The sequence below is a fragment of the Gastrolobium bilobum genome, unplaced genomic scaffold (genome assembly GCF_033153095.1).
Source record: "Gastrolobium bilobum isolate Gb01-03AN ecotype WA unplaced genomic scaffold, APGP_CSIRO_Gbil_v1 utg54600, whole genome shotgun sequence".
Lineage (NCBI taxonomy): Eukaryota > Viridiplantae > Streptophyta > Magnoliopsida > Fabales > Fabaceae > Gastrolobium > Gastrolobium bilobum.
In genome coordinates this window covers 1697-14507 of record NW_026895311.1, presented here as the reverse complement: position 1 = coordinate 14507, position 12811 = coordinate 1697, and the positions used below count along the sequence as shown (strand labels likewise).

The following is a 12811-nucleotide window of genomic DNA, read 5'->3' as shown; positions in this document are numbered from 1 at the left end:
AGCCAATTGAAAAAAAAATTGAAATAATAATGTTTAACATGTTAATGATTATTAAAAATATTAAAAATTAGTGTGTTGATTAAGGAGTCACAACCCATTTACTTCTGCTTGCAAAATGTTTAATCATTGTTATAAAAAAAAAAAAAAAAAAAAAAATGTTTAATCATAACCTACATCAGTTGCGAGCGAGTTAATCAGGCTTATTCGCAAACGGTGAACCATTTACCTGACTTTAAGACATTTTGTTTGTGGTTTTTATTAAATAAGAATTATCTATTAATAAAAAAGTTACTAAGAAATATGATGATAAAATATTTTTGTACTTTTCTTATATTTTAAAACCAAATTTTTAAAAAAAAATTATATGATTATTTTATTTTATTTTTCAAAATTTGTCCGATTCTTTATTTTCAAAGGGATAAAAGCAGGTTTCCAAAAACAAAAAAAAGGGATAAATATTTAATTAAATCACAAGAGGCGCGTGCTTTGCTTGCAGCATGAGGTGTCCAGATATTTAATTTTAAACAAACGATGCAGGATTCACGCGCAGAGCACGTGGAGCGAGAAGTGAAATTGTATGCGTTATGCAACAAAATAAAATAAACAAATAAAACAAAACAAAACAAAAGAGAGAGAGAGAGAGAGAGAAGTTTCACACTTAACTAGTAACTAGTTAACTCAGCCCCCAAAATAGGTTGAGAAGTTTCACATTTGGAATGGACTCAGTCTCTCTCTTCTGCACCGGAGCTCTCCTTGCCGGCGGCCTCTACTGGTTCGTCTGCATTCTTGGCCCAGCCGAACAAAAGGGCAAACGCGCGACCGATCTGTCCGGAGGCTCGATCTCCGCCGAAAAAGTCCAAGACAACTACAAGCAGTACTGGTCCTTCTTCCGCCGCCCCAAGGAGATCGAAACCGCCGAGAAAGTCCCCGACTTCGTCGACACTTTCTACAATTTAGTAACCGATATTTACGAGTGGGGTTGGGGCCAGTCCTTCCACTTCTCTCCCTCCATCCCCGGGAAGTCCCACCGCGATGCCACGCGCCTCCACGAAGAGATGGCCGTGGATCTCATCGAAGTCAAATCTGGCGATAGAATCCTAGACGTAGGATGCGGTGTCGGTGGTCCCATGCGTGCCATCGCCGCTCACTCGCGCGCCAACGTTGTTGGCATCACAATCAACGAGTACCAGGTGAATCGAGCCAGGTTGCACAACAAGAAGGCAGGGCTTGACTCCCTATGCGAGGTGGTTTGCGGCAATTTCCTCCAGATGCCGTTCCCCGATAACAGTTTCGACGGCGCGTACTCAATCGAGGCAACGTGTCACGCGCCGAAGCTGGAGGAAGTGTACGCGGAAATCTTTCGGGTTCTGAAGCCAGGGTCTCTGTATCTTTCATACGAGTGGGTCACAACGGACAAGTATAGAGGCGATAACCCTGAACATGTGGATATTATTCAAGGGATTGAGAGAGGCGATGCTTTGCCTGGGCTCAGGAGCTACGCTGATATAGCCGAGACGGCTCGTAAGGTGGGGTTCGAGGTGGTGAAGGAGCGGGATCTGGCGAAGCCACCGGCTGAGCCTTGGTGGAGTCGGTTGAAGATGGGTAGGATCGCCTACTGGCGGAACCACATTGTGGTCACTGTTCTGGCAACTTTGGGAATAGCACCCAAAGGTACGGTGGATGTTCATGAGATGCTATTCAAAACCGCTGACTATTTGACCAGAGGGGGTGACACTGGAATTTTCTCTCCGATGCACATGATCCTCTGCAGAAAACCCGAAGACAGACACAATTGAGGTGTAGGTGTACCCTAAAAACTCCCACCATGATTCCGGTATTTCCGCCCCAATCTCATTTTGTTTTTGTTTTTTTATTATTTATAATTTTCATTTTCATTTTGGATTTAACTTATTATTATTATTATTACTATGAACTTGATGTACTTCGATTGTCGAGATTTTTAATTCAGTTTTTATTTCAATTTTCCTCTGCTGGGCCAGTCGCCATTGATTATTCGTTGAGGATGTCTTTCTTATTATTTTTCATTTGCATTTATTTGAACGGAATTTATTTATCATACAGTGAGCTATTTATTGATTGGAACGAATTGGTTGTTATTTGTTGTCGTTACGGTGGGGAGTGAGGACTTTTGATTAAAACGGAGAAAGAAATTGTACCCTTTATGTTTGTCTCACGGATCACAGAATCTCGTGCTCCGATTTACAGTGCTGGTTGTTAAAAGATATTTTATTTGATTCGAGTAAATCTTGGCTCGTCATGGACGAAGATCCAGAGTCTATAATAAAAGTTTAAAGTTGAAAAGGAGATGTGGAAAGAGAGGTAACAGAGCACATGTTAGATGGCTACACATTAGAGAGAGAGAGAGAGAGGGGGGGGGGGGGGGGTGTGCTTAGGTGGCGACCACTAACGCTAGCTTTAGCCTGGTTGTCCTGTAACGTGGATATGCTTGAGCTTTCAGAGTCTGAATCTGGAATAAATATTTGGTACTATTGTTGTACTACAGATTCAGTGTATTTCACCAATTAAAATATTATATGTCAGTTAAAATTTATTTTTATTTTTTTGTCAATTTTTTTTCTCTCATTTGATGCGTAATCTTTTCGTTGATAAGATACACTGAATCAAGATAGTGCCTTGCCAAAGATTTATTCTGAATCTGGCCTGTGATGTATGTTTTGTTGCTTTTTCGGTTTTACTCGTCACCTTGTGCGTGGCTATTCACTTCCGAAGGTCGACGGACCACACATACCGCGACATGTGGCCCGCACTTGCTTTGTATCTGTCAATCAGTTCTAGTCACTGTCTCTTATCGTGTTCCCCTGACGCTACCAAAGCGTAGTTAGAACACAAGATCTTTTCACAAGAAACCCCTCATTAGGGGTTAGTGATAAAGAAATTTTAAATTACGGGTAAGTAATTCAAAATTTTGGATGGAGTAAGTGATTCTAAAAAAAAATTACAGGGTTTTTTTTTTTTTTTTTGAAATTTTTCTTTTTCTTTTTAATCTCTGGAGTCTGGAGAATTGAGGCCGAGCTCGTTAACGTTTATGGTCATATCTCGTAGATACGGCAAATGATGTAATCTATCCATTCGATTACGATTATTACAGTTTAGGGTGAAATAGATAATAAGCAAACGATTATTACATTTTAGGGGTGGAATAGATAAGAAGCAAAATACAGTCTTCACTTATTTTCCCTCTCGTTACCAGTTGTGTTTCAGTTTATAAGAGAGACATTTTGTCAGTATAATTCTTTATGTATTTATATATCCTATCTTTTTTGTACCATCTTATACAGTACATCAAATAAGGTCTTAATTTGACGCAATTCAATGAACACTAGCAGGTAATAGCCTACTAGGCATTCAACCGGTGAGACATTGTCCAATTGGTGTCTCCTTAATTGAGGTATTTGTAATTGAATTAAATTAATTCAAACTGAAAAACGAATTTAAAAAAAAAAAGGAAAGATAAAAAAGCCTATTAGCCTAACGTGTTCGATTTTGCTTGAATCTCAAGCTTATTTTTGATGAAAAACCAAAGGATCCAATTTTGTTTTCAGTTCAGTTTTCTTTTACGAAATAAAATCAACTCAAACTGAACTAAAACCAAATTAAAATGAATGTACTAATAACAAGAAAATCAGTGTAAGTCACAAATATATAAATATTTTTCTATGACATTCCCGTTAAAGTTTAATAAGAGCTCTAAGTTATTATTATTAATAATATTATTATTATTTTAAATGTCTGTGAGATAGATCAATGCCCCGATTGTGTCCCAACCCCCTACCTTTCACGACCTATATGTAATTGATACAAGCCCGTATAAATGAAATCAAAATCATTTTGTTTTCATTTTGAGTTTAGTCCACTTTTATTTCAAGATATTCTTTGAAAGAAATTGATATGTTTGGATTAATTTATTTTGGGATCATATTTTTCAAAATTTACAAAAAGAACTTGTGAAATAAAAAAAGTGATTATTTTCCTTAAAAAAATACTTGCTATGCACTTATTCTTTGACGAAACGTGTAACTGAAATGATCATAGTTCACTTATTAGGTGACATTTGCTTAGAGGGGTGTTCATCAACCGATCCAAATTAATTCAAATTGCAGTGACCGAATCAAAAAATTGATAACTGAATTAATTGAAAAATCGAAAGTCGAATTTTTTGTTGTTGCATATTATTTCAGGCAAAGGGTGTTTGTGGAAAGTGATTCAAATAATGCTATTGCGACGCTCACCAAAGATGGTGATGTTGCTCATGAGTCCCATTTGGTGACTCAGATACGAGCAAGGTTACACAGAGACTGGATAGTTCATCTTGATCATGTCTATAGAAAAGGAAACCAATGCACTGACTGGTTGCCTAATTTCTTTTTGGATTGCCAGCTGAATGATTCCCTCAGTATTGTCCATTCACCCCTTCGTGATCTTTACATATTAGTTTTAGTTGATATGGATGTTGTGGGCTTCTTACGAAGCCATGTTTCTTGATTTGTTTGTTTTCTTTTTTCTTTTAGTTGGGGGATTTCATCCCTTAACCACACAAAAAAAACAAAAATAAAACAAAGCAAATAGGCGTGTTTGTTGTCTGGAAGGGATCCGTGTTGGAGCAAAAATCATCTGATTTAATTCCTTCAATTTGATCATTTAATTATCCATTCGGTTTGGATTAGATCAATTTTTGATTTTATTCGATTTGGATTAAATCGGTTTTTGATTTTTCAAAAAGTCTAAATTTTGAGTTATACAAATCACTAACTACCTCAAAATAAAATCATACAAAGTTACAAACCACTGTAAAATTCAAATCTTCAAAATAAAACAAGTCTTAAAACTCATGAACAGTTAAAACAGAGTAATAGACAATAAAAAATTAAAATAAAGTACTTTGTTATCAAAAACCTCCAAGATTCCAAATCACTGTCTTTCTCTTTCATACTTCACTCTTTCAACTTGTTCAATGCTCACTCTGTGATTTTCAAAACAACAAACAAGACAACAATTTTCATGAAAATAAGATATTAAAAGATGGTTCAAGCAACAATAAATTTAAAATAAATACATGAACAATTGAAATAAAAAACAGCATCTTATATCATCAACTTTTAATCAAAATTCGCACCAAAATCATCATCAATATCTGTATTTAGAGAAATATCTAAAATAATTATAATAAAATATTGTTAGTAACTTAAAAATTAGAAAAATAAAAAAGTGATATAAAATTAAAAAATTATACAAGTAGAATAAAGTAAATTACGTATCTCCATCTTTACAAATTCTTCTATAAGCTCTTCTACATCATTGGGTCGATTTGGATTGAATTAGTTTTCACCAACCAAGCCAAAAATTGATCTAATCCAATTAAAATATGCATCAACAAAAATTCGAATTTTAATTTTTCAATTAATTCGGTTATCAATTTTTTGATTCGGTCACCACAATTTGAATTCGATTAGATAGGTTAATGAACATCCCCTAAGCAAATGTCACCTAATCAGTGAACTAAAGTTGTTTCAGCTACTTGTTTCGTCAAAGAATAAGTTCATAGCAAGTATTTTTTTAAGGAAAATAATAACTTTTTTATTTCAAAAGTTCTTTTTGAAAAATATTATCCCAAAATAAATTAATCCAAACATATCAATTTCTTTCTAAGAATATCTTGAAATAAAAGTTGACTAAACTCAAAATGAAAACAAGGTCATTAGTCATGCCATTGATGTAAATGCATTAAAAAACTGAGATGATTAAAAAACGATGATAGCAAAAAATGTTTGGAATTTTAATGCTATTAATGATGGCCTTCTGTATCATTTGTAATTTTATTTTATTTTTAAATAAAAACCTAAACTAACATATTGAAATTTATTTGAAAATCGTTAATGTAGGTCATTACTTCGTGCCATTCCAGTAATTAAATGCATTAAAAATGAGATGATTAAAAAATGAAGATAGCCAACAAAATTTGGAATTTTAATGTCATTAATGATGTCCTTTTAATTTTTGACTTTTTAAACCCTAAAATGTATTTATAGTAAAGTGTGTTTTACAATGACTTAGAGACATACATATTCTTTACAACACATTTACACAACAATAATATTTATTTTACTATAAAGTGGGATTTCTGAAAAGAATTAATTTTGAAAAACACAATAAGGTAAAAAACTATGAGCACCAAATATATAATCGCTTGAAATATGGTGCTATATTTACCTCCATAATCGTACTACTCGAAGAGACAGCTTTAAACTTAGGTAATGTATTACTTTTTAGCTTGATAAGATTGTGAATTGTACTGAAAAAATATATAAGGAATTGAATGTTTCTACAGTGGGAGAGTATTGTGTTTAGCATTTAATGTTTGTGCAGTGGAAAAAAAATATATAGAATAAATTTAAATATAATTAAAAATTATAGATTAAATGAAAAAATATTTAAATTATAGAAAATATGTAAAGTTGATAAAAAAAAATTAAATTTGAAATTTAACTAAAAAAAATATTGACTTAATTATACTTTAAAAGGAAATAAATTAAAAATTTAACTTAAAAAAAAAAAGAAAAAAAAATGTACAAGTATTTTATTTTAACATAACCATTTTAAATATATATGCATAACTGATATTAAAATCATAAATTAAAAAATAAAATTTAATTTTTCAAAATATATGTATAATTAATACAAAATAACTGGATACTAAAAAAATACAAAATAATACAAATTTTTTATTTAAACAAATAAATGACATATATCATTCTGGAAAAAAACTAATTATAAAAATTTAATCATTATAAAAATGAATGATTCAAAAAGAGAATAAAAAAAGTTGCATAAGTATTTTTCTAAAAAAATATTTAACATAAACGTTTTAAATATACGTATATAACCAATAAGCTTGGTAAGTTAATGTAGTTATATTTTATTTTTATTTTTGGTAAAAATATAATCATATTTAATTACCATTGAAATTCGTATAGATATAATAAGAATAAAAAATAAAAAAATTTATTTAAAATTTAATAAAAAAGTTTATCCTGTTGTTATTGATATGCCTCCAGCATATGTATAAATCTAAGCCAAAAATGGAAAGAAATATTGATTAATCTTGAATAAAAAGGTAATATTTACTATTGATCTGTTAAAATCTCAATCAGACAAATTGGAGCTCAATGGGAAAATACCAAAAAGAAGGCCCACGCTGATAGCGTGGGTGTGGCGCTGACAGCGAGGAGGAGTCATTTCATACAGAGACATCCACGCTACTAGCGTGGAACTCACACTAGTAGCGCCAGAGTTCAAAAACAGCCCGAGACATTCACACTACTAGTGTGGAAATCACGCTCACAGCGTGGGAACCGCGCCATAAGTAGCGTCATACCTTCCTGCAAGCCACGCTCACAGCGTGGGAACCGCGCTAGTTGCGTGGAGCTCCAGTATTGTGAACAAAACTCCCACGCTCACAGCGTGGGAACCACACTAGTGGCGTGGGAGGTGCAGAAAATCAATATTAAATCTGTTTCAGTATCAGCGGAAGATTAAACAGAGATTTTAAACGAAGATTCAATCAAGATTTCTACACAAGGTCAAAAACTCTATGAATAGAGACTCAGACCTTAAGAGAAAATAATCTTTGGCTGGAGCAAATTGCGAGGATCAGAGAAGTGGGAGAATTCTTGGAGACTCGCGCTGGAGTTCAGGATTCCACTGAAGTTGAAGGCTGAATACATTGAGTTTTTATTCTTCTTCTTCTTTTCTTCTTTATAGTTTATGAACAATTTTTTGTTTTATTTCTTTAAGTCAGACATGAATATGTCTGGCTAATTTATTTATGTAGTTGGGATCACAGACCCGATGTGAATCCTATTATATTTTCTATATTATTTTTATAAATTGATTAGTTATTTTGTGTTATTCTACCTGTGATAATTTTTCCATATACTGTTTAGAATTGGTCACTCTAAATTATAGGGCTTTGAGTGTTAGAATTCACAATAGACATATTGGGGTTTTAATCCGGACAAGGGTAGAATAACAATTTGTGTATAATCTAGACATAGGCTTAAATAAATTGCAGACTCATAATTCATTTGCTTCATGCTTTATTCAAGAGGGATTACTAAGACATTAGAATTTTGATTGGGTTAAAGGGTTGAAATCACTAAGACATTAGTGTTCAACTATTTTATAGGAAAATAATGAATTGTCTTAACAAACAAATTAATTAATTATAAAATACAATATAGGAATATAAGGGAGGATCAGAGGAGAAGTGTATCCTGGCTAAAATTTTTGTTACGAATTTTTCATCATTCTTTTTTCGTGTTCTTGATCTTTTCTTGCATGCGTTCAAATTCCATTGTTATTTATTTATTTTTAATTTTAATTATTTTAAAATTCTGTTTTGGATTTTCCAAACTATTTCACAACACAATCAACTTTTCTATTCCAAATTAAAGGGAATAGTTAGACTAGTACTTGGTGTCTCAATCCTCGTGGGAACGATACTTTTCTTATCACTTTATTACTTGAAACGATCGGTATACTTTCAGATTTCGCAACAGTTATTATAAAAATTTCATATCTTGATAATTTAGGATATATTTTTTTTAATTAAATACCTTTTAAGAATTTTTTTTCTAAAAAAGGATAATTTCTAAAAGAAAAAATATTTACCATACATGCAAAGTCTAACATTGAAAAAAAATAGGAAAAGAAAAGAGTGCAGTAAATTTTATTGCCTTTCATGGAAAAAAAATGTAAATTGACGGGAACAAAAAACGTAAATAGAAGTTCTGCTTTATTTAACACAGAAAGAGAGAAGCGGTAATGGCACCAACAACTTTTGCTTTTCAAAGTTTTACTTTTTTGAACAATTTTAGGAGAATCACTGGGATTAAGAGAGAATAGATCAAAGCCAAAAAAAAAATAATAGTGATCCCGTCAACTTTTAAGAAGAAACCAATATTTTTGATTGACATGGCATTGGAGTACTGTCAACATATATGACGGGATTAGGTCTCGTCAATTTCTTTTACGGGACTGCCTTTAGAATCTGTCGTGGCCATTGGTCTCGTCACAATACCTTACGTGATTGGTCTCGTCACTCCTTTTGACGTCTTTGACTGCATTAGTCTGGTACTACTTATCAAATGTGCTTTAGTTGGAAAATCTTTCACAAAAAAACATTACTACGACATTTTTGCCTGTATATTGGCAAATATTTGAGTTAGTACGTTTAATATTTCAATAAACACTTCGCAGTTGAAGTTAAATGTGATAATTCAAAAAACTATTCATTATCATAATTGCATAAAATGCAGCAATGTACTTTTACGATTTGCGATAAATTTTACGAGAGAGACAAACCGATTTCTTTTTTCCCCGTGCACCGCACGGGTAATACAATAATATATATATATATATATATATAGGAAAATAGTGACACGTTCTTTCTTTTAGAGATTAATCAACGACGATTGTCAGCAAAATTTTTGTTCTTTTTCACGATTGCATCTCAAAAGATATATGTTCTTACACGTATTTTTAAATATGTATTTCACATATCTCTATTGCCCCTTTGTGTGTCATAAATAAATTGCTAAAAGATCTATTTTTTTTAATACAGACCATCTTCAACAAAGAACATCCACTCTTAATATTGAGCATGGTATGTTTTTCTTACTTTTGTACGTTCTTTATTATGTTATTTTGTAATTCTCGGTTCTCACCTTTTGTGTATCTTTAGATTTTGATGTCGGGGATCCTACTTTTTTGTGTTCATTGTGGAGCACATATGTGGTATGAAGAGCGAATTAAGAAAGATCACAAAGCCAGCAAACCATAATTTAGTATGTGTTGCGTCAATGGAAAAGTTAAACTTCCTTTGTTAAAAGTTGCTCCCGATGCATTGCTTTAACTACACAATAATTCAATAGCGTCAAGCCGTCTTTTTTTAAGCAATATAGGAGTATACAACATGATTTTTTCCTTCTCATCTCTAGGAGGAAAAGTGGATGGGTCAGTAAATTCAGGTTCTGGACCTTACTGTGTTCGGGTTGGAGGCCAGGTTTATCATTTAATAGGCAGCCTTCTTCTTGTTGATCATCAGTTGCTCAACTTTATATATATGATATTGAGCATGAAGTTGACAACATATTGGGCTGCCTAAGGCATTGCAGTTTCTATTATTTTTTAATATTTTCTTCTTTTTATAATACATTCTTTGTCATTATATTAAATAACAATTTTTTTTAATATCTTTGCAGTTCTGAAAACAATGAAGATATGAGGGATCCTGAAATTGTGACGTCATTGAAGGACATGTTAGATAAACATAATAGTATTGCCCAATCTTTCCGATACGCCAAGGACCGTTACCTTGAAGATACCTTGAATGGTGTTAGGTTGAGGCATATTTGAACGCGTGGCAATGATGGAAGGGTTTATAATCTTCCATCATCATCTGAGGTTGCTGCTTTGATAGTTGGAGATATTGATAGCGCAATGGGTGAGAGGGATATCATTGTTGAGACCCAAAATAGAATTTTGCAGCGCATAGATGAGAAACATCCATTATACCTGGGCTTGCAGTATCCTTTGTTATTTTCATATGGTGAAGATGGTTATCGTGATGATGCCCAGCGTTCTACAATTACCTGTAGTAAAACAAGGGCAAGACAAACCACCAGCATGAGGGAATTCTTTTCATTTATACTTCAGATAAGATCAGGGGAGTCCCAGGTTCTCCACAACTCAAGAAAACTGTTCCAGCAATTTATGGTTGATGCTTACACTATGATAGAGTAAATCAGAATTGTAGTAAAGCAGATGCTTGGTATGTGCTTAACTTATATCTCCAATGATTACTACTAATTGACACTCAATTAAGAAAAAATTCATACGATTTTTTTTTTATTATACAAGGGTGTTGATATGTTTTCTGATTTTCTTTTTTATTTAGTCTGATTATTTCCTTCATGTTAAGCGGTAAATTTAATTTTTTTTCTTCATGTGTTTTAATTGATTTTATTTTGTAGTATTGTTGAATCAATGCAAAAGTATTAAAGACTAATATAGAGGAGAAGGTTTATTTTCTACTCTATTCACAGTTTTTTTTTTGGCAGCGTATTTGTTTTTTTTTCATGTTTTTTTTTTCTGTTGTTCAATATGCTGGATAATATTGAGCACAAGAACTTTGGCTCATTTTTTGATCATTTCTATTTGGTAAGACAATATGCATCTCATCACTGTTGTTGTTATATGGATTGTTGTATATGAAGATATCTTATTATTGATTGAGCGCATCCACGACTGGTAATGATTGTTCTAGATAGTATTGAGCGCAAGAACTTTTCCACATTTTCCTTTGGTAGGACAATCTGCATCTCATATTCTCATAACTTTTGATGTTGTATGCTTTGTTATATATGAAATAATCAATTATAGAGTACATAAGTATTTTTTATTTGCATAAAATAATGACACAGTTCTTTCATTTAGCGAATAACCAGCGATAGACGATAACAAATTTTTTGATCTTTTTACTATGTGCATCGCACGGGTACTGCACAAGTATTTTTCAAATTCAACAACATTAAAATGACATATGTCACATTCTCTTAATTTATTATTCCTCAGATTGCTTCAGTATTAGAGACTGAAATTTGAGGTCACTGTAGAAGAGTATACTAGCAAATAAAATTACAAAAAAAAATTAAAATGAGTTCTACATTTTTTTCTGACAAGATGAAATAATTTTGGTTTTATGGTTTTTTTTAAATGCATGACCCGACCGGGTTATCGGGTTTGGTCGGTTTTGTCCGGGTCGATGCATAACTGGTCCAATGCTTAACCCGAACCTGTCCGATGATCGGTTCTCCGGGTCAATCCGGCCGGACCGGACCGGGTTTTACAATAGTGATTTTAAATGTCTGTGAGATAGATAAATGCCCCGATTGTGTCCCAACTCCCAACTTTTCACGACCTATATGTAATTGATACAGGCCCATATAAATGAATTCAAAATCAGTTTGTCCACTTTTATTTGAAGATATTCTTAGAAAGAAATTGATATCTTTGGATTAATTTATCTTGGGATAATATTTTTCAAAATTTTCAAAAAGAATTTTTGAAATAAAAAAGTTATTATTTTCCTTAAAAAAATACTTGCTATGAACTTATTCTTTGACGAAACAAGTAGCTGAAATGACCTTAGTTCACTGATTAGGTGACATTTGCTTAGGGGGTGTTCATTAACCGATCCAAACTAATTCAAATTGTGGTGACCAAATCAAAAAATTGATAACCGAATTAATTTGAAAAATCGAAAGTCGAATTTTTGTTGTTGCATATTTTAATTGAATTAGATCAATTTTTGGCTTGGTTGGTGAAAACTAATGCAATCCAAATCGACCCAATGATGTAGAAGAGCTTATAGAAGAATTTGTAAAGATGGAGATAGTAATTTACTTTATTCTACTTGTGTAATTTTTTAATTTTATATCACTTTTTGTTTTTCTAATTTTTAAGTCACTAACAATATTTTATTATAATTATTTTAGATATTTCTCTAAATACAGATATTGATGATGATTTTGGTGCGAATTCTGATTAAAAGTTGATGATATAAGATGCTATTTTTTAATTTCAATTGTTCATGTATTTATTTTAAATTTATTGTTGCTTGAACAATCTTTTAATATCTTATTTTCATGAAAATTATTGTCTTGTTGGTTGTTTTGAAAATCACAGAGTGAGCATTGAACAAGTTCAAAGA

General features: G+C 32.3%; 1 protein-coding gene across 1 annotated transcript; it reads left to right on the top strand.

The window, feature by feature from the left end:
• The first annotated feature begins 642 nt into the window (after window positions 1-642).
• On the top strand, window positions 643-2022 carry LOC133305157 (24-methylenesterol C-methyltransferase 2). Its single transcript, XM_061505289.1, has one exon. The coding sequence runs from the start codon at window positions 717-719 to the stop codon at window positions 1794-1796; it is 1080 nt and encodes a 359-aa protein (XP_061361273.1). The 5' UTR covers window positions 643-716; the 3' UTR covers window positions 1797-2022.
• The last annotated feature ends 10789 nt before the right edge of the window (window positions 2023-12811 follow it).

Bases quoted from the DNA above. Each gene is read 5' to 3' on its own strand.
- LOC133305157 (XM_061505289.1), top strand. From the start codon at position 717: ATGGACTCAGTCTCTCTCTTCTGCACCGGAGCTCTCCTTGCCGGCGGC.